Genomic DNA, 27,447 nt, shown 5'->3' on the forward strand with positions numbered 1-27,447 from the left:
GCCACCTTGGTTCTCTTGGATGAAAAATGTGCTGCTTGGATCTCGAATTGGATTGAGCACTGGTTCAGAAAACCCTGACAACTTTTGGGATCCTCTTCATATTTGGAGGGATTTGTAATTTGCAATGGCGCGGATGCCCCAGCAGTTGTAACAGACACCGTAGGAGGTGACGTAGGCTGTGCAGGCAGAGAACGCAGATTGTCAACTGGTTGCATTAACGTCTGCAGGCACTGCATAATTTGATGCACTGAGAGCGACTGAGGTCTGCATACCAGCATTTTCCCTGTCCAAGATGCTGTTGAAAAAACATATTTTATGTTCTGTTACGAACTGGAATTCTTCAACAAATTGTGATGTACCCCTTAAGAAGTCTTTATAAAGACGAAACGCGTTGGATCGCATTATAAGTGGAATTGCTCATGGTCCTTGTTGGCGAGCATTCACCATAAGGTGTAAAAGGAAATAATATTTTAATGTAAGATGGTTAATCATATTATTAACCATTTTTTATGTTAAAAATAAAAAAACCTTTTATCAACGTTGGCCTTTGGGTCTTCTCTGTCTGGGTGATTTTTTTGGTGTGAGGGTGTATTCCAGTTTGACCGAGAAGAAAGGTTGTTCTCATGAAGGATTTTCCTTTTGATATTTCATCTCATCTGTTGAAAAACTTTCTGTGAAAGTCCCAGAAAGAAGAACACAGAACCACTGTCAGCCATCTGAATCTTATACACTATTTTTCAAAGAAACTTTTGTTCATTACAAGGACTCAGGGCCTGATTCAGAGCCGGACGCTCTGACAGAGCGATCGCTCTGAAACAGGGCCGGCCTTCTATTTTTGTAGAGCGGCCTCCTGGCCGCTCGCACAGCTGTGGGTAACCACCCACAGCTATAGCGAGCGGCCAGGAAGATGGTCGCGATGGTCAAGACCATCGGGCTTGGGACGAGATCCTTGTGGTAGGGTCTCGTTGCCGCAAGCCCCAGAGAGCTTTCGGCTCTAACAGAGCCGAAAGCTCTCCCACTGACATCACTTGTGATGTCAGTGGGGCTGGCCCCAGACGGTAGGCGTTCCCTTAGGAACGCCTCCGTCTGGGCAGCCACGCCCGCGACCCGCCCACCAAAGGGCGACAGCACGCCCCCTTTGGTACGAGACCCGGAGCGACGGTTTGCGCGTCGCTATCCGGGTCTCGCGCATGCGCACGACGGAGTCGGCTCCGTCGTGCGCATGCGCACTGGGCCACCATCGACCCGCTTGCGAGTGCATAGTGCTCGCGAGCGGGTCTGAATCAGGCCCTCAGTACCAATTTATTACTTTCAAATATAATTCTTTGAGGAACAATACAGAATCATTGTCATTCGGCCATTCGGAACTAATATATTACTTTTTGTTAAAAGGACTTTGTTTATAATAAATGCTTAACACTAATATATTGCCTATTTAGGTGTATATAATATCTTTGATCTCTTAATTTTTAGCGCGTTCTTTCTATATTGTTTTGTTACTGCATAATTTGAGCCTGGTCTTGTTCTTGTTGTTCCACTCGACCAATCAAATTCACCAATAGGTCACGTGGTGAGGGGTTACCAGCAGCATCCATTTCTTTTCTTGGGCCAGAGTATGCTGTCACAACTCACGGGTGGATAATGGATGCAGCCCGTATTTGGGGATTGTCGAGACCTATTCCTGAGGTGCGGAGTCTAATGTGCCGGCGGTGTTCACCAGGAACCCTTTCAAGAAGGTATGGACTTGGCTGCGTCCGACACACAGGTCGCGGGCCCTCAGGATAGGTTCCCATATACAGGTGCTGCTGAACAGGCAGGTTCAGAACCATACGGACAAGACGGTACCAGGGAGCAAATGTATGCAGGTCACGGAGGATAGCCAAGGTCAAAACCAGATATTCAATGCAGTACCAGGGGTCAGGCGAAATTGTAGTCACAAACAAGCCAAGGTCAGGAACAAGTAACGAGATATACACAGGAACGCTGGAGTAAGGTAATGGAGCCTATACTCTGGTTTGAACCCTGACCTATATAAGGAAGTTCCTGGGTGCTGGAGTGCTCCCAGGAACTTCCTTATATAGGTCAGGGTTCAAATCAGCCCCAATCAGCTACTTCCTAATCTCGCACCTGTCCCTTTAAATCTGTAACAGAGCGGCACGTGCGTCCCTATGGGAGCCTCGGCCGCCTGCATATAGAGCCGCCAGAGGAGAGAGAGCACCTGACAGCGGGCGCTGGGGATCTCCCACCCGCTGTCCTTCGCCAGCCTGGACCCCAGTGCTGACGGACCCAGTAAGTCAACATCCGGTTCAGCTGCACTGTGACACATCCGCTTTTATTTAATACACACATTTCAAAATACTGTCATACCCAGGACTCAAACCTATCTTCTCACACATGGCAGTCAGACACCTTACACATGGAGCTATCTGCCCAAATTTCTGATGGCAGCCTTGAACACAGTTACCAGCACACCTCGAGTACTCTTGCTGGTGAGTTCAGCTGTCGGTGCAGGGTACATACACGGACCTCCCTGCCACTATTTGATATATATACACTACAAGTAGCACTCTTTCTATACCTTCAGCCGGCTCCAGACTTGTTCATGGCTGTTCTGATGGACAAATCCTTCTGCAAGTGCAGCTTCACCAGTGTATCTAAAGCTGGTGTGTTATACTGTATAATTATTGTGTATGATCAATGCAGCCATCACATGGCAGTGACACCTGGATAACAGTGGTACAACGGGACCGGTACACATTTGTCATGGCACTTCCAAGTGGCCACGCCCCTTTTTGGTCACACATCCTATGTCCCTATTTAAAAAATAGGGGGTGGGGGGTGGGGGGATAATCGCCTTTTCTGGCACAGGGCACCAAAAAGTCTAGTTATGGCTCTGATAAGAAGTAAGCTTATCAGGTCATCTTACAACCTATTACAAATATTTCAAATTATCAGGCAGCTTTTGTAAAAGTTTTCAGGTTCTTAACCCTACAAAACCTGTGCTTAATACTGTATACTGACAAAGTGATACCTATTGTACATCTCAAGTGTGACCACTCTGCTCTCTAATGGACAAATGCTAGGAAATGGAGTAAAGAAAGGCTTTTACATCCATCCCAGTTCCATGTTCCCTCTCTGGGTAAAGTTATAGAAACCACCATGATTAAGGCAGAGTCGAAATGTGTTTGAGACACTTCCATCCCCAGCCACCGCTTCCACCTTCCACTGAGACCGGATCTGTACACTGTCCCTTCCCTGATCCGGAACCCTCCACCCGCATGCCTGCACGCACACCTGCACAGCTGACACGAGAGCCTGTCTGATCCAAGGAGCCGCCAGCACCTCTGGAGAGCGGCATCCCCACCTTGTGACCGCAGCACTCCCGGCTCCCTTCCTGCTGAATTGCGCTCACACCCGTGACCGCACATCAGTGTTCCAGGGAGCCGCCAGCACCTCCAGCGAGCGGCATCCCCACCCTGGACGCACACCTCTTCCGGCCGTCCCGCCGTCCCTCGCGGTACACAGGTCAGACCCACGGCACACAGCCACTCACTGCGCCGCTGACAGCCTGCAGCAGCCACCAGCCACCTGGCCCACAGACTCCTCCGCATCCGGCTAAACCACTGGTCCAGACACCACCAGTCTGACCCCCAACACCGCGGAGTGCCACAAGGAAGAACACTACACCAACGGTACCTCCAAACCAGGAGCAGTAACCAAGAAGTGGTCAGCGACCACAGCCACCAGGCAACCAGCAGTACACTCAGATCAAGAGACTGCCTCATCAGCACCATCACCCTCCCTTATGGCAACACCACACCCAGGCACCCTACCGATAGGCAAGTTGCACCAGTGCAGAACGCCGCCACCCACCCTTACCCTCAGAGACTTCCGCCACATCATTGCCGAGTCAGTAAGACTGTCGACCAAAGGTCCAGCAGAGACGACGTGCTGGTCTTGAACCGCACGGTAAGGAGCCCCCTAAAAGGGTCCACCTTCCTTTCCCCCCGTGCCATTTACCCTGTTCCACCCCACCCACCCCCGGGTCGATTGTCATAGCAGCATTGTGCCTACTAATAAACCAATTGACCCAACACCGCAGTTTCAGTCTCTCTCTCTTTTTTCAACACTACACTGTACGCAAACCACCACCCCATATTACCACACTATTAGAGAGCGCACCTTACCAATCCTTTTACCATTTGATTTCTCAGGTAGGAACATGTACTCCTACCTTAGGTGCAGCACTCTCACCCTCCCCACCAACCATCATCCCCCATCACTTCAGATACACATACATATTCGTATACTCACCCCCCAACCTCCACCCATCCCCCTCCACTCCCCCACCAGCCCTTCCCCCTGTCCCCTCCACCCCCCCCCCCCCTTCCCCAACGAAACATCATTGAGCGCGGTTCACCAACCTATAACTGCTAGTTATACAAAGGTAAATACAGATGTGTCCTCATACACTCTTTCCACAGGCGCCAAACAGCCCCTTTCGGCACTACCGGTCTGGTCTTGTCTTACAACTCTGAAAATGCGTCTAAGTCACAATGCGATGCAACTAAGACACACCAGAAGACTGCACTTATTAATCTGATATACAACACTTGTACAGATGTGCGCAACATAATCTGTATAAGAGCTATGATGCATCAGCCGCGGCTTGTTTCCATGCCAAGTTCCGCTATGTTTCGTATTCAGATTGATTCGCACACAGATATACAAGTGTCAATTATCAAATTAATGAGTGCAGTCTTGTGGTGCATATTAGTCGCATCGTATTACGAATAAGAGGCATTTCCTGGTGAAAAATATGCAAAAAAGACGCTTGGCGCTAGCAGAGTTGTACAGGACCTTGCGGCATGGCATATTGAGGCAAGGGGGTATATTTACGAAAGTGTTTTAGAAATGGAGATGTTGCCCATACAACCAATCAGATTCTAGCAATTATTTTCTAGAAGGTGCTAGATAAATGTTAAGTAGAATCTGATTGGTTGTCATGGGCAACATCTTCATTCTAAAAAACCCGCACTATTATAGTAGTATTTTGTAGATAAACTGCCTTTCTTATTAACTGACCAATCCAGAACATATAATCACTTGCAAAAAGAATCCCTCGGTCTTCTAGGGTTCTCTTAGCATTTTCTCCATTAGAGAGAGAGATCGCTTGGCAGTAAAGCTGTTGTGTCTGACAGAATACAATATTTAGATTTGCAGATTGGATGTTTTGCAGTCTTCAGCAAAAGTAAAACTGGCCAAATTGTGTTACAATTATTTTTGCACAGACTTGTGAGTGCTTAATGCGAGGACACTTCTCATCTGTTGTAAATTGTATTCATAAAGGGAAAGATCTATTTACTTACCCTCTGCTTCATGAGAGTTAAAGACCTCTCTGCATGTCCAATAAGCCTCATGCAGTGATGTATCCTCCCTGGACCTAGTCTGCCCTGTGCAATTTCAAATCCTCTGCCTCTACCCAGGAGTATGTTTTCCTTAGGCACACGTACATTGTCAAAGCGTAATTCTCCATGTCCAGCTGCAGGACAGAAACACACACTGAATTTCTGTGCTTTCATTTTACCCAAGATAACACATTCCCACCTGAATCAATACCTTAGTGGTGCCCAGTTACCTACAGGATTGCAAGGCTGTGCATTATTTTTCAGTCCCCCATGCAGAGATCTCACCACCTGGTCACAGCAGAAGTAACAGGCGCATTTACCATCACCTCTGCTGTTACTGAGCCTGACAGGCGCCTCCTCTTTATTGGCCTGGGTTATTCATGACCATTGAACACTCAACTCATAGCTCTGAATGACCCCAGAATATCAAGAGAGCATAACAGAGAAGCCAAAATTATCAGAAATTAATCTTTTCTTCAGAGTAGCTATCTGAAAACTTAGGGCCTCCAGGCAACCCAATATACATTCTGATGACTATGATACAGAATGCTCCTTGGAGGCTAGTATCTATCTATAGCAGAATTCATTCTGGTGACAACTATACAAAGAGATCTTCCATCTTGTGGTCACCATATAGCCGCCTTATACTGAACTCAGCATGACGTTTTCTCCTTATGTTGTACTGCCGATTGAATGGCAGAAAATGTTGCTGGTTAGTAACATGTAGCACTGTGATTTGTTAATAGCTTCAGGCAGGAAATTATCTGTAGAGGTTCTGATCTGACAATATGAACAAATCAGAGTACAGGGAGCTGTCTGCAAGATGTTAATTACTGTTCCCAATGGCTCATTCCCCTGACAATGTGTAAGTGTCAGAGACAGGGCCTAGGGAGCTCCAAACATCAACCACTAATTGCCTGGGACTCCCCTAATGGAATGCATGTTCCACTAGTGCAATGCTGTGGCAGGAAGAATGGTAACTGGGGGAAGAAAATTACAGAAACAGAACAAGCACCTGGAGGGTATTTCTGAATCTGTATTAGGGGTATTTGTCTGCAATATTTGGCTGGGAATATGATGTATTTTGCCATGGTATATGACAACGATGGTCAGTTTCCACTTTACAACATATGTCTGGCAATGGACGTAAAATATGTGACTGTTTTGTTCTGAAATACAATGAGTGGCCAAATTATTATGACCAGCAGGTTAGTACTTTGGTGGACCACTTTTTTGCCTATAATACGGTATGAATTTTTCTAGGCATGGGTGTTACTGTTGGTATAGTTTGTGGGTAATATTAGCCCAAATGTGATGAACTGCATCATCTAATTCCTGAAGGTTTGATGGTAGCAGATCCATTTGCCAGATCCCCCTTTCGTCCTCATCCCACAAATGTTCAATGGGACTGAGATCTGGGATTGATTCGTCATGCTCCTCAAACCATTCACATACAATGCGAGTCCTATGACATGGAGCTTTGTCCTTCTGGATATATCCATCTCCATTGGGAAAAACCATGGATATCACTGGGTGCATTTGGCCAGCTACGATATTTAAATAACTTTGGCCAGACAGACGTTGATCCACACGAATCAAAGGGCCCAGACTCCCATGATAATATGCCCCATAACATTGCCTCTGCCAACCTGAAGAGTTGTGATGATGCTAGAAGGATCCATGCTTCATGCTGTTGTTTCCATATTCTCACCCTCTGCATAGCGTAATTGGAGATGTGATTTGTCAGACCACACGACCAGTTTCCAAATCATTTAATGTCCAGTTCCTGTGTTCCTGAGCAAACTGGAGGCATATCATCCTGTTTGTAGGTGTTCAGACATGTCTTCTGCTTCCTTAGCCCATACAATGTAATGTTTGAGGCACTGTTCATTGAGAGGTCATCTGAATTGGTCACTGATTCAGATTATCTGCAATCTGAACAAGTCTGCCCACCCTTACAACCACAGGCCTTGCCCACAGATCCTCGAACAATTTGGCCACTAAGTGTATATGGCTGGAAATTGTAGAGATGAGAATGTGGAAAGTTTGGAAACGGAGCATAAAATACTCATTTCAAGCACTTTAAAGTAGTTCTTTTGGTTCCATCACCAATTTTCTAGTACATATGCTTTTACATGCTCCCTAACATGTAAAATAGTGCTTCTAAACCATGAACATATACTGCAATTCATACCTGGAGCATCCTCTAATCCATAGACAGTAAGAGGCCTCAGGATTGTTACTCCAGGAGTATCCATGGGAACTAGGATCATCGTCTGCTGTTTATGGCGAGGGGCATCTAGATCAGTCTTTCCCATAAAGATGCAGATTTTACAGCGTGGATCCAGTGCACCTGCAAAAAAGCTAGTGTCACTTAAATGAAACGGAAAAAAAAAAAAAAAAGATTTATTCTTAACTGGTTAAAACACAGATACACTGCATTTAATATCATAATCCAAATACAATTTCAGGGATGCTAATAAACAAACTAATAGTCATCAATTAATTCCTCTGTATTGGCCATTTTAAACCAACGTGTGTGGGCCCCATCCACACACTGATGGTGTATCCCATCCACAACTGGTTAGTACTGTATATTTTATATCTCCATGTACATGTATAATACAAGCCAAAGCTTACCTAGTGTACCAAAGAATCTGGATATCTGAACACTGACAGTTAGACTTCTACTAATGCACCATCAGGGAGTGTGACATTAGTGAGAGCCATCGGTGAAAATGTGCTAAGCACATATTCCGTTAAAGAGCGATATGAGCCAATAGCCATTATTGCTACCAAGATCCTGCTTGCACAAGAGACATCTGTCCCTGCTGTGTTTCTTTGACCACCAGATTAAAGTGCACAATCTATCCCCAGACTCATGTATTGAGCCCGGCATCCTGCATAAGTGCTCTTCTCAGTAGTCCTGATCCATAATAAGTGGTCAGGAAGGATTAGAGCCAGAACAAACGGCAAAGAGAGCGTGGTGGAGCTGTGTGATAAAGTAAGCCCATCCTGGCACAACTTTCTGATTGTGTATGCCAAAAAGGCCTGTCAGCCTGTGATCATGCACTACTGACATGTCATCTCTGTAACACTGATAACTGAAAACTGCCTATAGTTTTCCTTTACATTCATACCTGACGTCCACCACTTATGCCCATTAATAATATATGAGTTTTCATCTTCTCTTATTGATGACTCGATGTTGGTAGCATCAGAAGAGGCAACCTATGGCAGAAGACACAAATAGAGCATCTTTACTATGCTTAATGATAATCTGTGTTTCTTGGTCAATAATGAAAGTCTGGCAACATTCAACTACAACTACACTTATCAAAAACTATAAACCTAACATATGTGAACAGGTTATTACTATTATTATTGCTGGAAGGAGCATGGAAATAAATTCACACATATTAATAGGGGTTTCCATCAACAATGCATGCACTGAACTTTGACCTCTGCAAGCAAATTACTAGCACCATTATAGAGAGCCAAGAATATTTTATACATTTATCCCTTAATATTTATAGAAGACAAATACAAGGAAACCTAAAGCTATCCTCTACATGTATTTGAGTATGAGTTCAAATCCTTTTATTTTTTTAGTTTGTGTACACCTTAATACAACTTTTACCAACTAAATGCATATGTCTTTATGGCATCCTTTATACAGACATAGAAATGAACTCACACTGGAATTATATATTGTAATAAACTAGTGATAAAAACCAGTAGACCCTAATTCTCAACAATGCTCACAACACTCTCACTACCGCCACTTCTTACTATTCCCGGCATTGCTTCTTCACCCGATTCTGCCTCTGCCTTTCCATTCCTCCTGATGCTCAATGTCACAGGAGATCAATACGGACTTCACATAATTTAATTTCACTACCCCCAAGCAGTGGTGGATTTTACCTAGGGGCCGCAGTAGTAACATTGGCCACTCCCAGTGAGTTTTCACTGGCACTGCTAATCACAGCCAGACAGCATTGGGACAGCCATTCCGGACAGCGATCAGCAGAGAAAGCGCTTCCAATGGGAAGTTACACTCCTTCCTTGCAGTGAGCCCTATCCGGAATCTAAGATTCAGTCTCTAGAAGCCGTTGCTTCTGCGCATGTGCCAATTTCAGGACATGCCAGAAACGTTGCGCATGCTCAATGCACCTGCCAGTAGTTGCAGAGAGAAGAGGACAGATACGGCTGGGCCACTGCACAGACAACCCCCCTGCCCCAAGTATCAGTAATTTAGTTTAGCTAGCCTCGGTATTAGTCACTTTGGCCCAGTTACTTCTAACCTGGTGCCCCTCTGCCACCAAAAAGCTCTCCATTGACTATAAAGTCACAAAAGAATCTTTCAATACCTGTGGTTCAGTCATTGCAAAACAGGACCTGATCTCTCCTTCCAATAACGGCTTCAACCACTGTTTTTTCTGTTCCTCTGTTCCATAGCGAACTAGCACCTCCATATTTCCTGTGTCTGGGGCCGCACAATTAAAGATCTAATATTTTAAAAAGAAGTGTCACTAGAAAAGTATAATATCATGAACACATAATTTAAATGAGATCATCTAAGATTCAAATTTATAGTAAGATAAAAAAATAAAAATAAAAACAAAATTACAAATACATGTTTGACACACAACATCACACCCTAAAAAAACCAAACTCTTTTATAAATGTTATTCTGGTTTTTATGCTGCAGTTTATAAAAAAACAGAAATGGGGGTCTCCCCAGCACACTAAATTGTACCTGTAACAATACTTGAAAACTATACGGTATTAGAAATTCAGAGATATTTGTTGCATGCACTTGCAAATACATGGTGAGCCACTAGGCCAACTTCACGGCTTCTCTGATACTGGTGGTCCCTACACTGCATGATAACATTACTGACACTGGGCCATGTGATTGTCTATTGTAAGGCCTCATGGTAAAAGCACATACAGAAATAAATCCCAGGGGTGACTCCCAGGTAAGCTGGCTCTCAATTTGGATGTATTTCTGTATGTGCCTTTACCATGAGATCTTACAATAGACAATTACATGGCCCAGAGTGGGTACTGTTAACATGCAATGTAGGAACCACCAGTATCACAGAAGCTGTGAAGTTGGCCTGGTAACTTACCATGTATTTGCAAATGCATGCAACAAATATCTCTGAATTTCTTTTACCATATAGTTTTCAAGTATTGTTGCAGGTACAATTTAGTGTGCTAGGGGACACCCCCCTTTATGTTTTTTAATTTAGTATGACCTCTCCCTTTCATGCACCTGAAGAGTATTGCCAAATTGATTTGCATAGCTTCCACTTTGTTATGTTTGCCATTTTGAGAGGCATAGATGGAACCAGCATTTGGAGGGCATGCTGGTTCCTATAGTGCTAATTGGAGGTCCCAGGGGTAACTCCCAGGCAAGCTGGCTCTCAATTTGGATGTATTTATGTATGTGCCTTTACCATGAGTGTAGGGACCACCAGTTATCAGAGAAGCCGTGAAGTTGGCCTGGTGGCTTACAATGTATTTGCAACAGATATGCTTGAAATACAATATAGTTTTCCAGTATTGTTGCAGGTACAATGTAGTGTGCTGGGGGACACCCCCCTTTCTGTTATTTTTTGTTTAGTATGACCCCCTCCCTTTCATGCACCTGAAGAGTATTGCCAAATTGATTTGAGCAGCTTCCACTTTGTTATGTTTGATGCTGCAGTTTATGAATGACTGCACTGGTAGTACAACCAGTGATTACCTGGCAACACAGTAAAATATATACCGGCCCACATACCTCAGGTGCGTAGAGAGATGAGCCCATTAGCTCACAAAGATGAGCATATTCCATGTTAGTTAGCTTGGCACCATATTTACCCTCTGGGTCACTCTCCAGAGGAAGGAAGAGATTCCACAATCCTTGGAACTTTGCATTGTCCTATAAGATAAAGTTCAACATTAACTAAATCCACCCATTAATGAGGCTGCAAGATGAATACATTTAACATTAAATAAAATCAAACAAATGTGTAGTCATCTATACCCTGAATACACAGTGAGTTCTAGTCTACATTTAATTCACATATAATATTTTCCATTAAATTATATTATTTAAAAAAGACACAACTAATAATAACAGATGCCAATCACTGCAAACAGAGACTATGTGCCAATCCAGAGTTGTACACAAGTTGGCTGCAATTACACTCCGATTCCATGCACAGGCCTAAATGCAAGTAGTCATCTCTATGCCGAGTTGCATGCAGGTATGCCACCGCTCCACCCCTATCCACCCCTTTACTTGCACTTATAGGACTCGGCATAACCCATAGATGCATACGTTCAGCTACAGAGCGTGCACATGGTTATAAATCCCAAGATCCGACCACAAAAACACTTACGCGCAGTTCTGACCCCTACTGTGTGTATACACATTTTCCTACAAGCCTACTTGACATCAAAATAAAGTCACAAGTATTTTAGATACTTTGGGCCTGATTCAGACCCACTCGCAAGCGGCTGTCCGCTCGCAAGTGGGTCGATGGTCTGCACTGCGCATGCGCACGACGGCGGGAGCTCCGTCGTGCGCATGCGCCAGACGCGACGAGCGAAGGACTTTCCTTCGCTCGTTGTGTCTGATCAAAGGGGGCGTGCTGTCGATGTTGATTGACAGCACGCCCCCTTTGGTGGGCGTGCCTCCCAGACGGGGGCGTTCCCAAGGGAACGCCTACCGTCAGAAGCCGGCCCACTGACATCACTAGTGATGTCAGTGGGAGTGATTTTGGCTCTGATAGAGCCAAAATCACTCCGGGCCTTGCGGTTGAGAAACTGAACCGCAGGCTCCGGCTCGCAGTGGCGATGGTCGCGATGGTCAAGACCATCGCGGTCATCAACCTGCGCGCTCGTATAGGCTGTGGGTGGTGACCCACAGCTATACGAGCGTCCAGGAGGACGCTCCATAATTATGGAGGACGGCCCTCATTCAGAGCGTGCGCTCTGCTCAGAGCGTCCGGCTCTGAATGAGGCCCTTTGTACCATAGAGATGGGTAGTAGAAAGCAGAAGCGGATATATGCACCTGGGTGCTTTATAGTCTGCACTAAGGAATGTTGCTGAAGTTAGACTTTCTTTTAAGCAGTTCATAGAACTTGTATCCTTTTAGCTTTTAAACCTAGGGAATTGGATGATTAGTGCACTGTTTTTGTCTGTTCACTTAAGACGTCTAAGTTAGTTTAACTTTACCTTAAGGTCTTCAATCAATGGGTGAGGTGTCCACCTGTTCTCAGAAAATTGATAATTTCTTAATTCTTGCTCAACAGGATAAATATGAAGATCTATAAACTCCTTCAATTTACTGTACAGGTATTTGGCCTCTTGAGAAAGACCATCAGGGGAGATCACCAGAATACCTTTCTGTGCAGAATGAAGAGAGGCTCTAGAAGATGTAATGGAAGTTCTGTTTTTTGCAGGTCTCAGGTTTATTATTCTACTCCATGTACTGTATAGTCTTGTTGTCGGATTTTTAGAAGTGGTTCCTGAACAAGACTTGAATATCCGAAAACCTTCTTTGGTAGCAAAATCCCACGCTGTGTTAGCCATGAGTTCTGCTAATTTTCCACCGGCTTCTGCATTTGCTGAGCTAGCCTGTCCTACAAGAGATTTAGGTAGGGTTCAAAGGAGCTTTGCCTTTATCAGGGACTGAGGGCCTGATTCAGAGCCGCTCGTAAGCGGCCTCTCGTTCGCTCCAAGCGATGTTCGCACAACTGCGCATGCGTATGGGTCGTAATGCGCATGCGCCAACCAGTCATTGCGGTCAGAAATCGAGCGCTCGCAAAATAGTGAGTGCCTGCTAATTTGAGTGACCGGATGAGGCGTTTGTGGGTGGTAACAGGGGAAGGTGCTTGAAAACGGGGAGTGGTGATCCGAACGCAGGCGTGCCAAATGGTCAAAACGGGCGTTTTAAGGGTGTGCATAATTAACAAAGCAGCGTCATCGACCACGTCACTTGGTTGTTTCTTAGCCTGAACTGTTCGCATGATTGCGGTACGAAAATCCTACCACAAGCACTGCGAGCAGTTCAGACGCCTTTCGATGTACTCGATTAATCTAATAAATAGCGGAGATGACGTAGGATGCGAGCGGCCTGGGGGCGCCTTTACAAAATAGCGAGCGCATGTTTAGTTCGCTCGCTCAGACATAGAGGCGTCAACAGACCGCAAAGAGCGAGCGCTCAATTTAAATAGCCGGCCCCTTTTTCTGAACGAGCGAGCCCAAATAGCGTCCGGCTCTGAATCAGGCCCTGAGTGTCAAAGGTGCAAGAAGGCATGTCAACTATTAGTACAATTAGGATTCACACTGGACTGCCTTTTCGACATGAATAGAAAATAAATAACAATGTACACATATTAAAATGACTGCAGTAAAAGAAACAAGAAGTTTAAGGCATCATGAATAGACAATGATCTTGTTTTTTTCTTAGACTGTTCTAATATTAATTAATCCTGCTATGCCAAATTAGGGACCTAATTAAAATTTAGCACCTAAGGCTCCTTGTTTCTGTTTTTATTCCCAGCAGAGATCATTTTTGATAAAGAAAACCTTGAATTTGAGAAGCATAAAAAAAAGGAGATTGCTTACCTGTTAAATCCTTTTATTTGATTCCATAGGGGACACAGGCTTAATACTGGGTATAGGTTGGTGGGATGGAGTACGGGCACCACACGGTCAAACTTGTTGAGCACAGCCTGGACTTCCCCGCCCCCTATACCCCACCCCCAGCACTTCAGTTTAGTTAACAAACCTAAATCCAGGGGCGAGAAGGGGGAGAAAGAAGACTGGCATGAACTCAGATCCATACACACAAGAAATGTGAACAGGAGAACTGAAAGCAGAGTAAAGCCCCGGCAGGTCAGGTGCGTTAGGGTGGACGCCCTGTGTCTCCTATGGAATCGAAGAAGATTTGAGAGATTGGAGGAAAGATGTACAGGAATAGCGCAATGGAATATGCTGCGCTATATAAGAAACTGTTAATAAATAAATAAATAAATAAAAAATAACAGGAGCGGAAAGGTCCACTGAACCGCCAGAGCATCAACCAGAAAAGTCCTCGGATCTCTGGTGCGAGAGCAGTACCTCAGAACCTGGTGATTGTGTCGAGACACCATCATGTTGATGTTCGACAAGCCCCAGAGAAGAATCAAGAGATGAAAGACGTCCGGATGTAGGGCCCATTTGCCCAAAAGAATGTCTTGGGGGCTTAGGAAGTCCACTTCCCAAATTTGTACTCCGGGAATGTAAACCGCTGACAGGGATGGAAGATGCCTCTCCGCCCAAAGAAGAATACAGCTGACTTCACTCATGGCCCATTCGCCCGAATGAACGTCCTGGCGGCTAAGGAAGTCCACTTCCCAATTTTGTACTCCAGGAATGTAAATTGCTGACAGAAATGGAAGATGCCTCTCCGCCCAAAGAAGAATGCAGCTGACTGCACTCATGGCAGCACGACTGCGGTAACCACCGTGATGGTTTATGTAGGCGATAGCCATCGCGTTGTCGGACTGTATCTGGACAGGGCGAACCTGAAGCAGAGGTAAAGCCGACACAGGGCCATGTAAACCGCTCGGCGTTCCAGAATATTGATCGGCGATCGGATCTCCCGAGCCGACCACTGTCCCTGAGAAGTCTGCTAATAGGACACCGCCCCCCACCCCGAAGACTGGCGTTGGTGGCAAGGAGGACCTAGTCCTAAACCCAAGTGATGACCACTGGTCAGATGGGACTCCTGGAGTCACCACAAGAGGGAGTGACATACCACCTTAGAGAGTGCAATCGTCTGAGACGTAGATGGGATTTGTCCCACCGGGCTAAAGTCTCCAAATGGAGAGGCCGGGAATGAAACTGGGCATACTCCACCATGTCGAAGGTGGAGACCAGAGAGTCCAGAATCTGCATGCAACAGTGAATTGACACCCGGCGGTGATGAAGAAGCAAACTAATTTTGGACTGTAAGTCTTGAACCTTGTCTGTCGGGAGGAACACCCACTGAGCCCTGGAGTCCAGCAAGGCCCCCAAATGCACCATTTCCTGAGAGGGAGTCAGAGAGGATCCACTGTGACCCGGATGTGCTCCCTGAGAATCTCCGGGGACTGGGCCAGGAGAAGTAAATCGTCCACATAGCAAAATATTCGGATTCCCTTGTTCTGAAGATGAGCCGCCATGATTTTTGTGAAGACCAGAGGAGCCGTGGAAAGTCCAAAAGGCAAAGCATAAAACTGGAAATTATTCTTCTAGACCGCAAACCTGCCAACTGAGATGGATTGGAACATTGATATAGGTATCCTGAATGCCTAAAAAGGCCATGAAGTCCCCAGGCTCCATGGCTAGAATAATGGAGTGAAGCGATTCCATTCGGTACTTGGGAATTCTCATGTACCTGTTGAGAGACTTCAGGTTGAGAATTTGTCGGAAAGACTCGCTTGGCTTCCGGACCAAAAACAGACTGGCATAGAAGCCCGCACCCCGCTGAGACGTGGGAACAGAAACAATGACCCTGGAGATCAGTAGAGAGCAAATGGACTCTCTTAAAGCTCCTGCTTTTTCCTGATCCAACTGGGTCGGAGGATGCTCCAGAAAGGTCAACACGTACCCCTGGGAGACCACCCCTCTTACCCAGGTGTCCTCTGTGTTCGCCTTCCAAATTTCTGAAAAAAGCAGCCGGCCTCCCACGCTGGTGACCCCCAGGTAGAAGCCCGCCTTGTCATGCTGCAGGCTTATCGGCTGGCTTAGCAGCCGGGCGTCTGGTAGACCGGGGTTGCTTACCTGTTATTATTATTACATTTTATTTATAGGGCGCCACAAGTGGTCCGCAGCGCCGTACATACAGTAAAGGGTACACAGAACATTACATTACAATACAGTAATCAAAATATAAAACAGAACACAAGTAACAGTTAGCAACACAATTCTCCATACACAATACAGCTCTGAAGGTGAAGGCTGTCATAGAAGTGCTGGAGAAGAAGGCTGTGAGACAGTGGGGAGGATGACCCCGCTCCTAGGAGCTAATCTAGGGGAGAGGGGAGACAGACAGATGACATGAGGCATGAGTGAGTGGAGGGGGACCTGAGTGCAGGAAGTAAGCAAGGTAGAGATGGCTGAGGCGGGAGGGACAGAGACCTGGTAACATGGTTATGTGGTGGAAGGGTATGCTTTGGTGAACAGGTGGGTTTCAGTGTACTTTTGAAGCTCTGCAGGGTCGGGGAGAGCCTGATCGAGCGAGGAAGCTCATTCCAGTTGAGGGGGGCTGCACGGGCAAAATCTTGGACACGAGCATGAGATGAAGTAACCAGGGTGGAGGAGCGGTAACAGTCATTGGTAGACCGGAGTGAGTGTGTAAGGATATGATGTTGGAGATGTAGAGAGCAGTAGAGTTAGAGAGGGCTTTGTATGTGAAGGTGAGGAGTTTGAAGAGGATTCTGTAGGGGAATGGGAGCCAGTGAAGGTTTTGGCAGAGGGGAGCAGCAGAAGTGGAACGGCGGGAGAGGAAGATAAGTCTAGCTGCAGCATTGAGAACAGACTGGAGGGGGGCAAGATGGCAATGTGGGAGGCCAGTAAGGAGAAGGTTGCAGTAGTCAAGCCGAGAAATGATTAATGAGTGATGCGATGTTGCATAGCTGGAACCGACAGGATTGTGCCAGAGATTGAATGTGGGGGGTGAAGGAGAGTGTGGAGTCAAGGGTAACACCCAAACAGCGAAGTTGGGGTACAGGGGAGATGATGGTGTTGCCGACAGTGATAGTGAGATTAGATGGAGTTGAGACTCTATTAGGGGGAAAGATGATGAGTTCGGTTTTGTCCATGTTGAGCTTCAGAGAGCGCTCTAGGGGATGAAAGCCTATCAACTACTTTTAACTACCTGGGATAGCGAGGCAATCCAAAGCAGATTCTTTGGTAGCAGGTGATGTTGAAGGACCAACCTGCTGTGAGGTTGTAAAACAGCGAGTACAAAGACCATCGTGGTCTGGAATCTGTGAAAAGAACACAGCAGCACAAGCCCTGCAATTACCCAGTACCGAAGCACCCACCTTCTTGGGAACTTTACCCCTGGAAGACATAGTACAGCAATCCAGGAGGACCCCGCACACCAGAGCAAGAGACCGTGATGTGCCACGCAGGGTAGAGCAATGAATGTAAAAGCACCACAAATAGAAATATAAGTGGGACTATGCAGAGACTGAGACTATAGCAAAGTACATTAAATAGTCAAACACATAGACACATTCAATGAAATAATAAAGGCAATAATAAATGCAATATTTAAGGCAAATGCTCAACAAACCACCCCAAGAGGGGGGGGGGGGGGGAAAGAGCTAAATGTATAACCTGACAGCTGACGGAGGGAACATTGGGTGACAGGAGCCTGCACTCTACACAGACAAGCTGCGCCAGCAGGCATCTAGAAATGGCTGCCCAGAGTCTGTGAGGAGGGGAGAGAGGAAGAGGAGTGACACTGGGACAGAGTGCCTCTAATGAGGGAAAGCGCCTAGGGTTGTGGAGGAGCCAACGGACAGAGCACCCATTCTGGCATGACAGCTCCCTGCTGTGTCCTATAGCACGCCTAGCGCTGCTTACTCAGAAAAAATAAGTAAAAATGAAACAAATAAAATACAAGTAAAACTTATGAAGCTGTTAGTACAGGTTCCACATTGTGCCTTACAGCTGCAGGCACCAACACTAAACTGAGGTTCCGATGGCTGGAGGCGGGGTATAGGGGCAGGGGAACCTGGGCTGTGCTCAACAAGTTTAACCGTGTGGTGCCCGGACTCCACCCCACCAACCTATACCCAGCGTAATGCCTGTGTCCCCTATGGAGAAAGAAAAACAAAAAACGAAGGGCCTGATTCACTACCGATCTCAACTGCAAATGCAATAGCGATTACGCACGCAGTTCAACTGCAATGGTATGCTAATTCTTTGCGATCGCTATGCCGCCGCAGTACTTCACCTTACACACATCCATAATGTTTAGCAGGACTGTGAAACCATCGGTACAATGCAGCCTCACGCACACTTGCACAAGCTCTGACCTTACTCAGAAATTGCTAACTTCATCGGACGCTGAGGCCTTAGGCTGAATAGGGCATCGCAGTGGATCATTTATGCACGACCCTGCAATGGCGTTCAAACGCACTGGCACATATGCATTTCGCCGACCACCCCCCGGTCACCAACCACAAACGGCACTTACTGTCAATCACTCTGCGATGGGTTTGCGTAGTAACTGCGATTGCAGTCCCGATCGTAGTGTCCGGTTCATGCACGGCGATGCATACGCAGAACCCAAAAATTGGTCGAACAGTAATAATTCAGGCCCCAAGACCGTTTTAGAGAGGGACACAATTTAGCAACCTGAGCATTAATGGTTAAATTGTGGATAACACTGCAGGTTTCCTTATTACAATTTAACCAGCATAACATGGAGCTGGTTGCCTCTTTTATAGGGGGATTCTATGATTATTGCTTTCCCGCTTTAGCAGTAACCAGTCCAGAATATAACTTATATTGGGGTTAGGATGTTTTTTTTTCTCACAAAGGTTTCCAAAAGTGGTATTTGTAGTTGGGGCCTATACTGAATAGACTGCATTTAGCACATCCCCAATCTGCCTCTTTAGGGAGCGGCAAATTAAAGTTTCATACAACGCTACACAATGAAGCATTTGTGAATGTATAAAAGTGTATTTTTACAAGCCACAAAATTAACTTGTGTCTGACCCTAATCTCTGTAAACTAACTTTGTGGAATATATATGTTCAAACATTGATTTAATATCTTTGGAAAAGACAGCATGGGATATCTTCTCTTAGTTTTCCTGATTACAAATATAGAAGTTGTAATCACTCACCAAAGCCATTCCAAATACCATTTTACTCAGTAAAAAAAAAATATAGCCCCTCTTTTGGCACCTGTGCTGTACCTGTGAGTGAACGCTTGTATACACCTTGCAGGATTGCTGCTATTCGGAAAAATGAGAAGGCCATGTAGATGTTCCAGTCCTCAACCTTAGGGATCCCCATATTTTCATAGTACTGGTCAAAGTATTCCTCTGCAGTGGGAATCCCCAGCTCTTTCAAATCGTAGGTTTTCAGCCCTTACATAAAAGAGCATTGTTAGCTAATATCCAGGTCATAAATATGTTGCTGTTTTCATTGCAAGCAATATATTTTAATAAGCTCTCTGTTACTGTTATAAATATCTGGGTGAAATTATATTTGTTTTTACCATTATTCATAAACCGGACATGTTTAAAACATACCAAGTTTTAGTACTGAAAGTATTTCTCACGAAAAATAAACATTTAATCATCAAGTACATCAGACAGTGGACAGCGATTTCTTGGATAATATATAAATAGGTGACAGATTAGAAAATGCAGCCCACATCCCTTCATATATACACTTTCAGCTGTTCTTCTTGTAAAGATCCACTCACCTGGATATAAATCATGTTCTGAATACAAAGATAAGTGGAGGGACTGAAGAGTTGTACACTACTGGATGAGACATGGGTCATCCAGAGCCAAGGTTGGAGAAAAAAATATTACAAAGCAAGCTGGAAAGGTTGTCATGGGGAGATATATATGCCCCAGGTTTTTAGTGTCTGTTTGGTAGACAAAAGCTGATTGGCAGCCTTGATTGCCAGACCACTGTGTCAGTCTCTTTAGCCAGTCTCTCACTGACAGGGGAGCAGGTGAGATGCCTGTTGAGAGAAACTAGGATTGCTGAATGTAAGTGCTGTGCTAAAGACTTCTGTTTTGTGGGAAAGACATTAGGGGGCCCATTTATTGGAATGAGTATGTAATACCGCCGGATGTAAGCCCGGCGGATGAAATCCCGACGCTGGAAGGCCGACAGATGAAGATCCCAACTAGGGTAGGTAAGTATCCTAACCCTCCCCTCTCCCACCCCTAACCCTCCCTTAGTGGTGCCTAAACCTAACCCCCTCTCCCCGCACCCTAACCCTCCTGGGGGGTGCCTAACCCTAACCTTCCCCAGTGGTGCCTAACCCTAACAGCTCCCGTTGCCAGCATACCTACGTTCGGTATGCCGGGCATCGAGATTTCGGCGTGGGGCTAATGATAGGCATCTAAATACCGATGCCGATCTTTAGTCCCATGCCTGGCTTTCAGTGGTCAGCATTTCGACCGATGGCATCCGGACTACATCCCCCATTTATCATTGAAACACCTGTTTTCGGGGGTTTACCTAAAATATTAAGTTTCCCACGGATGTATCAAGGAGGGACTGCAGCAGGTATCTCCAATACCTGCTGCGATCCCTCCGTTCCCCCAGGTAGCCGCATCCCCAATAGGTTTCTATAAGGGATGGAATGCTGCCAGATTTACCAAATATCTGGAATGCAATGCATTCCCGATATTGGACCCATCAGCTAATGCCATCTGAGGTTGGCGTTAGCCGCTGTATCCTATGGGCTACCACCACTTAATTATCCGGCGAATTGTGACTGCGCATGCGCAGAAACCCCGGCACTGGCCAGCGGCTCCCCGGAGACATAGCAGGGACGGCTCATAGCAGGGACGGCTCCCTTTGGAACATCTGTCCCCCATGTCCCGGATGATACATCCGGCCGTTATGATCACGTTTACAATGCGATCATGGCGGTACTGACATGCCCTGATCGCATTGCAAATGCGATCATTAATAAATGGGGGCCTAGGTCCCTCTACACAGAGAGGGAATCATTTTGTTTAGTTAGAGCCAGACAGGCCAGGATTTACTTTTATGTTTTGTTTATTTTAGTGCTAATGAAACTAGCTGTGGATACTTATATCAAGGCCCTGGGCTGGTGTACTACTACTTGGCTGCACCCTTATCCTGATCTTGCCATTGGATATTTATTGATACTATGGAGCAGATTCAATTAGCCGTGAATTACCAGCGGGCTCAGCTTTTAGTTGGCAACTCCAGGGTTGGTGACAACTGTTCATTTTTTAATGTAAAAATGTCAGGATATAGTGCAGTATTTCTTGAACACCACTCCTAATGCATAATAATGTATTTACAAGTTTTTAAATATGGACATATGGCAAATAGAGACACTTAATTTTTCATGTAATTATCTTTAAAAAGCAGAGAAAGATTTTAATAATGTGGGACATATATGTTTAATTTGCAGATGGTAGCTGCAAGTAGTTTTTACCAATTTTTTCCTACTTCCCCACTCTTTCATGCACTTTGTATAGATTGCGCACTGTGGAATTAATGTGCGACTCCTGCTAGATGACCTCAAACTGACATTTGGATTTCAATTCAGTGACTTGTTCCAATATTAAATCGGTAATATCATCACACAAAGGGGTAAATTTACTAAGATGGGAGTTCAATTAAGAAGTGATGTTGCCCATAGCAACCAATCAGATTCCAGGTATTATCTTCTAGAAGGTGCTAGATAAATAAGAAGTAGAATCTGATTTGTTGCTATGGGCAACATCACTTCTTAATTGAACTCCCATCTTGGTAAATTTACCCCAAAGTGCGCCAATTCTTAACATGGGAGAACACATCGTAGAACTTGTGGCTAATTGAATCCAACACTACTGTATACTCTCAATTACCTTCTGCAGAATGCAGTAACATGCTCATAAGAGTGCTACTCTTCTATGCTGGACACACTCACTTATATTGGACAACTGGTACATGCAGAGCCAACATAAACACAATATCCGATAATGACTATTATTATTATAAATTGGCAGTCATTATTGTGAGTGTTGGTAAATGCAGTTGGAAGAAGACTAATCAGCTGTTCTATGAAAATAGTATACAGACTGTACAAGAAGGCTCCAGTGACTCCAGAATTATTAGATTGCCTGGCCAATTCAAATATTGCCCAACTTGGTCCCTCGTGCATGTGACTATACTGGACAGTGATTTGGCAGCTCAGTTCTTGGGCCAAGCAGCAGAACCATTGAGTCTGTAGTCAGTTTTAGCATTTAGTATATAGAAGTACAGACCAACTCTTCAAGCTCACTTCCTGCCCTCAGTTGTACCAATCCTAAAAAAGCAAGGGAGTGTGGGGTTTGTTATACAACCAGCTTGTAACATAATGATAGATACTTGTATATAAGATGCTCCTGTGTATTCACAAAATGATGTAGAATCTCATATAATAATGAAACTTGGCAGTTTGGTAGTAATAGAGCGTATGTGGAACCCACCATTACCTTTGAGAACAGGGAAGTCAGGTGGAAGATAATGAACCAAACAGCTGTACGCCACATCTGACATGGGATCTCCCAGTGTAGACAATTCCCAATCCAAAACGCCTAGTACTTCCGCTTTATCCGGGTGAAATATTAAGTTGTCCAACCTAAACCCATCAGATAAAATAAGAAAATTAACCACAATTGTCTTATAAAGTATCTAGGTCTCAGTCTGCATTCACTATTGCTCCATTACAAAACCTATGCAGCAAGTGTACAGGCAGTTGGCAGATATTTCTGCCATGGACGCGATATGCCTGTGAACGACGTCGTTCACAGATATATCGTCTGTACACACTGGCCGACGCACAGACGATATATCGGCCATTCAATTGAACGGCCAATATGTCGGCAAGTGTGTACCCAGCATAAGACAGACTGAGCAGCACAATCTGCCCATAGATACCTCTCACTTAGAGTAGCCATAGAGTCAACATGATCACCACAGTACAAGGGCGTGCAATAGAAAAAGCTAACATCTATAATGGCTGCAGTGACAGAGCTGCTGCACAGGTTATCATTTGATTCAACTTTCCCATTTAAATTATTCCCACCATCTACAACTGATTTGCTAACCTTCCTATGTGAACACCATGAATGGAAAATTGCTACATTGTACCTTTGATTGTAAGGGGCACTGCATAATACTGTAATCATTTTTTTTATGTACACTAACCAATCGTCTGCCCGATGTGCCGGGCTTGACAGCTCAAATGGCCGGACATTTAAATGTGCCCGTCCAGTTAAGTTGTCAATCACCGCTGGGTCCCTGCAGCAAGGCTACGGGCATTCAGCGGCTTGCCCGCACAAACGAACAGATGACATATCTTTCAGATACATCGCCCATCTGCTGTGCTGCACAGGATATCAGATATGTCTGTGAACGAGGTCATTCATAGAAATATCCACTGTACACACCGGGTGATGCACTATAGATTTATTGCCCGTTGGAATGAGTGATATACCTATCAGTGTGTACCCAGCTTAAATCAGGTTCTCCTTTGTGGGGGGAGAGTCTGATTTCTTTCAGGGACCATGACACACACACAGGTTTTGCATCTTACAGACGAGACCCTCACTGTTTTCATAATAGGAACAAAATAATTTTCCCATTCAAAAGAGTTATACTTTAAAGATATTATTATTACACATTCTAAAATCTGAATATTTTCTATGTACTTGTCACCTAAAGTCTCCATGTACAACAGTAGTGTTCTGGCCTGGAGGGAGGTGATGCGGGAGCCACTCAATAAGCCTCTCCATGGCTGGGATTGTATGAGTCTCACTAGATCTGTACTGCTTGGTCCATATCTGAACTTGGCGTTGAACATATGCACCTTATTGAAACAAAATATATTGGGCTAGTGAATCAATTATTTAAAATACAAAACATTCTCCATTTAGAAATCATTGTAACCAAATCCTCCTAAGTATGTCAATCACCAAAACACTGAAAGTTTCAGAGCTATGCCCACAGCAGAGGTGCAGTACATCTCAATTTATTAAACACCAGTGAATGTGCATGTTTTCAGTAATACAACGTACTAGCTGGAGGACCCGGCGTTGCCCCGGATTTTAAGAATGTTTGTTTACACATCATCCTCCAACCAAGCTCTCCTTAGGCAAGCCTCATGAAAAGTGTGACAAACTTCCCATCAACAGTCCTAAGGTCTTCGAAGGAAGTAGGACCTGTAACAGTGTAAAGCAAACTTCGGAGATAGAAGCATTCAAAATTTGTAGAATGTACAGTGTAAACACGGCCAAGAGCTTCTGTTGCTCTGATACCAGGATGACCATCTACAGCGACTCCCTGTTTTCTGTGCAGAAACTTCGGGAGAAGCATTCCATGTGTAATATTTTGGCAGCTCACAGTACAGCAGGGTCCTTGAAAAGTCATCATTTTGACACAGTTGGAAGAAAGAAGTAAATGTTGTTGGGTAATTTGGTATAGTCAGAGAGCTGAGAAAAATGGCAAAGCCTGCTAAAGCTCTCTTCGATAATAAACATTAAGATCATGACAAAACGTGACAAGACAAAACGCTTGCTCCGAGGCCCTACCCATATGCCGTGAGGCCCCACAATGAGCATCCAGCAAAAATTGTGGTTTTAAATTAATTAAAAATGAACTGTAGTTAATTTCGATTAAAACATTTTTTTTGTTGCCTCCGCCGTGTATTAATATGCTCGTATGTAAAATGTCACGATCTTCGCTTGTAAACTGTGGATTTGTATAGAAAGACAGAAGGACAAATTTTCGCTTTGATATAGTAGAGAAGATAGAAAAGAAAAAATAATAGATAAGCTAAATCCTTTTGTAATTCCGTACCTGACCTGTAGAGGGCGAATGCTATGCAAAAATTGTGTTTTTTCATTAATTAAAAATTAACAGTAATTAATTTAGAATTTAAATTTTTTTAGTTGCCTCCGCCATGTTTTAATACGCTTGTATGTAAAATTTCACGATCGTGGCTTGTAAACTGTGGATTTGTATAGAAAGACAGAAGGACAAATTTTCGCTTTTTCATAGAATATTGTTATTCAACTCAGCAATACAAAACATCTTATCCTCCTGTAATTTTCCCCCACCTCTCGCGGATGCATTCAGAGTTTTGAAACAAAGACATCTTTTATACCATGATCTCACTTATACTGTACCTGCATAATAATTCATTATTTTTTACCTTTGGATGTACAACATCTATCTTGGCCCTCGTGCATAAGGTGCAGCAGGTCCAAAGTTTGGAATTAATTGCTACCATTATCCATGGAAACCCTTACACATTCCAAAACATCTACTTTCCTGGAGTAGCCCACATTGCTACTTCCCTGTAAGGACTTGTGAGCAGACCCCCTTCCATTTCCCCTCTTTCCCTTACTAATACCGCCTCCTTCCCTAGTTCCTTCCCCTCCCAAACAAGCGCTTCCATCAATACATCAGGATACTAATTATTGTTTTTTCAATATACTTCATATGGCTAGAATTGCCTATACTTGTCAGATTGCCTTGTTTCTGTGTTATTGCCATATACAGTACGTACTATTTCAATGTTCAATTACTGGAAATTTTTAGTCTTCTTTTCCCCCCAACCCACCTGTTTCTCTTTCTTTATCCCCATTAGCCTAAAAAAATTTATAAAATTTCTATCAATTGATAAAATAAAGTATTGTTATGCAGAGTATATGGTCAATCTCACACAGCTTTCATCCGAAGAGCTATGTACTCTGTCATAAGCAAAAGAGGGATAATCCCAATGGTTGGGAAGCACTGATGGCAATACTATTACTTCAGGAAAACCCTTGGAGGAATCTGTCTACTATTAAATACTGTGGAGTTCTCACTGACTATTTATGGTAGAAAGAATGAATTACACTTAGTACTTTACTAAATCAAAGCAAATAATCATCAGCAAAGTTTATCTCAATGTTATACAGCATCACCTTTGTCATGTAGCACGGTCTATAAGAATTTAGTTACCCTGTTTCCCATAATCCTCCAGTCCAGCTTTCCTGACATCCACACTGTGAATTTTGCACAGAACTTTATTCATTGCGATATATATAGCTCTGCGTTGTTCGACATCAAGTCCTGGCAGAGCAGGGTCTTTAAAAATGCGTCCAGTTACATACTCCATCAGGTAGAAGGGAGTACCAATTATGCTGTCAGGAAGAATACAATTCCATTTGTGTAAGAAAATGGAAATAATAGGCAAAGAAATATATAATTGGTGATGAAAAGCGCATATGAATTTTTAACTTCATTCAAGAGAAACAACTCACCTATTAAGGAAAGCAGGGGCGTATCTACCCATTGGCCAGGATGGCACTCGCCAGGGGCCCCGGCCAAAGAGGGAGATGCCGTCCGGCAGTGCCACCAGCAGCCAATGGGTGGACTACCCCACTAGTCCCCAGGGCCCTAAGTGTAGGGCAGACCGCAGTGAGAGCGGTCTACCCTACACAGTATACAAACACACAGCCGCCAGCGGAGGCTGTCTGTTTGTTACAGCAGCCAGCCAATGAGAGTCTGTCAGCAGGAGCTTAGGTAAGTTGCTTTTATTTTTTTTTCCGGCACAGCACAGTGGGGGAGTGTGGCTACTAGGGGGGACTGTATAGGGGGGCCACTACTTGTGGCATATTATGGGGGGAGGATGGCCGCTACTGGAGGCACTACTACCTGGGGGCACTGTATAGGAGGACTACTACTGGGGGCACTGCATAGGTTGGATTACTTACTGGGGGCAATGTATAGGGGGGGGACTACTACTGGGGGTAATGCATAAGGGGGACTACTACTGGGGGTAATGCATAAGGGGGACTACTACTGGGGCATTGCATAGGGGGACTACTACTGGAGGCAATGCAGAACGGGGACTATTACTAGGGGCACTCCATAGGGTGGACTACTACTGGGGGCACTGCATAGAGGGGACTACTACTGGGGGCACTGCATAGAGGGGACTACTACTGGGGGCACTGCATAGAGGGGACTACTACTGGGGGGCACTTCCTGAAATTATGGGGAGAGGGGGGCGCCAGTCCATTACCTTGCCAGGGGCGATCGGATCCCTGGATACACCCCTGAAGGAAAGTGTCATTGTCTCACAGCACCACATCTTTCCATTATTCTGACTGCGCCGTAATGGAAATAATAATTTACAGACAAAAGAGAAGTTACACTCACCTAGAATCTTCACAAAGGCTGAACACCTTTGGTACAGGGACTCCAGCTTCACCCAGTGCTTTCAAGATCCTATAAGCAAAGAATGTGTTGG

The 27,447-nt window shown here is 44.8% G+C and overlaps 1 protein-coding gene across 4 annotated transcripts in view; it reads right to left on the reverse strand.

Annotated features, from left to right (window-relative positions):
* Positions 1 to 27,447, reverse strand: part of ACAD10 (acyl-CoA dehydrogenase family member 10) — an 81,926-nt gene that overhangs the window by 29,321 nt on the left and 25,158 nt on the right. For 3 of the 4 annotated variants that reach the window (XM_088449216.1, XM_088449217.1, XM_088449218.1), the window contains 11 exons: positions 27,357 to 27,425; positions 26,154 to 26,335; positions 23,865 to 24,015; positions 22,640 to 22,785; positions 19,373 to 19,546; positions 12,643 to 13,049; positions 11,200 to 11,340; positions 9,779 to 9,916; positions 8,549 to 8,639; positions 7,603 to 7,761; positions 5,370 to 5,542 (listed from right to left, as the gene is read on the reverse strand). In XM_088449216.1, the coding sequence (XP_088305342.1) occupies positions 5,370 to 5,542; positions 7,603 to 7,761; positions 8,549 to 8,639; positions 9,779 to 9,916; positions 11,200 to 11,340; positions 12,643 to 13,049; positions 19,373 to 19,546; positions 22,640 to 22,785; positions 23,865 to 24,015; positions 26,154 to 26,335; positions 27,357 to 27,425 (1,831 nt within the window). The remainder of the gene's footprint in view (positions 1 to 5,369; positions 5,543 to 7,602; positions 7,762 to 8,548; positions 8,640 to 9,778; positions 9,917 to 11,199; positions 11,341 to 12,642; positions 13,050 to 19,372; positions 19,547 to 22,639; positions 22,786 to 23,864; positions 24,016 to 26,153; positions 26,336 to 27,356; positions 27,426 to 27,447) is intronic. The other variant, XM_088449219.1, reaches the window with a different exon arrangement.

Source organism: Taudactylus pleione, unplaced genomic scaffold (assembly GCF_031769625.1).
Source record: "Taudactylus pleione unplaced genomic scaffold, aTauple2 ptg000479l, whole genome shotgun sequence".
Lineage (NCBI taxonomy): Eukaryota > Metazoa > Chordata > Amphibia > Anura > Myobatrachidae > Taudactylus > Taudactylus pleione.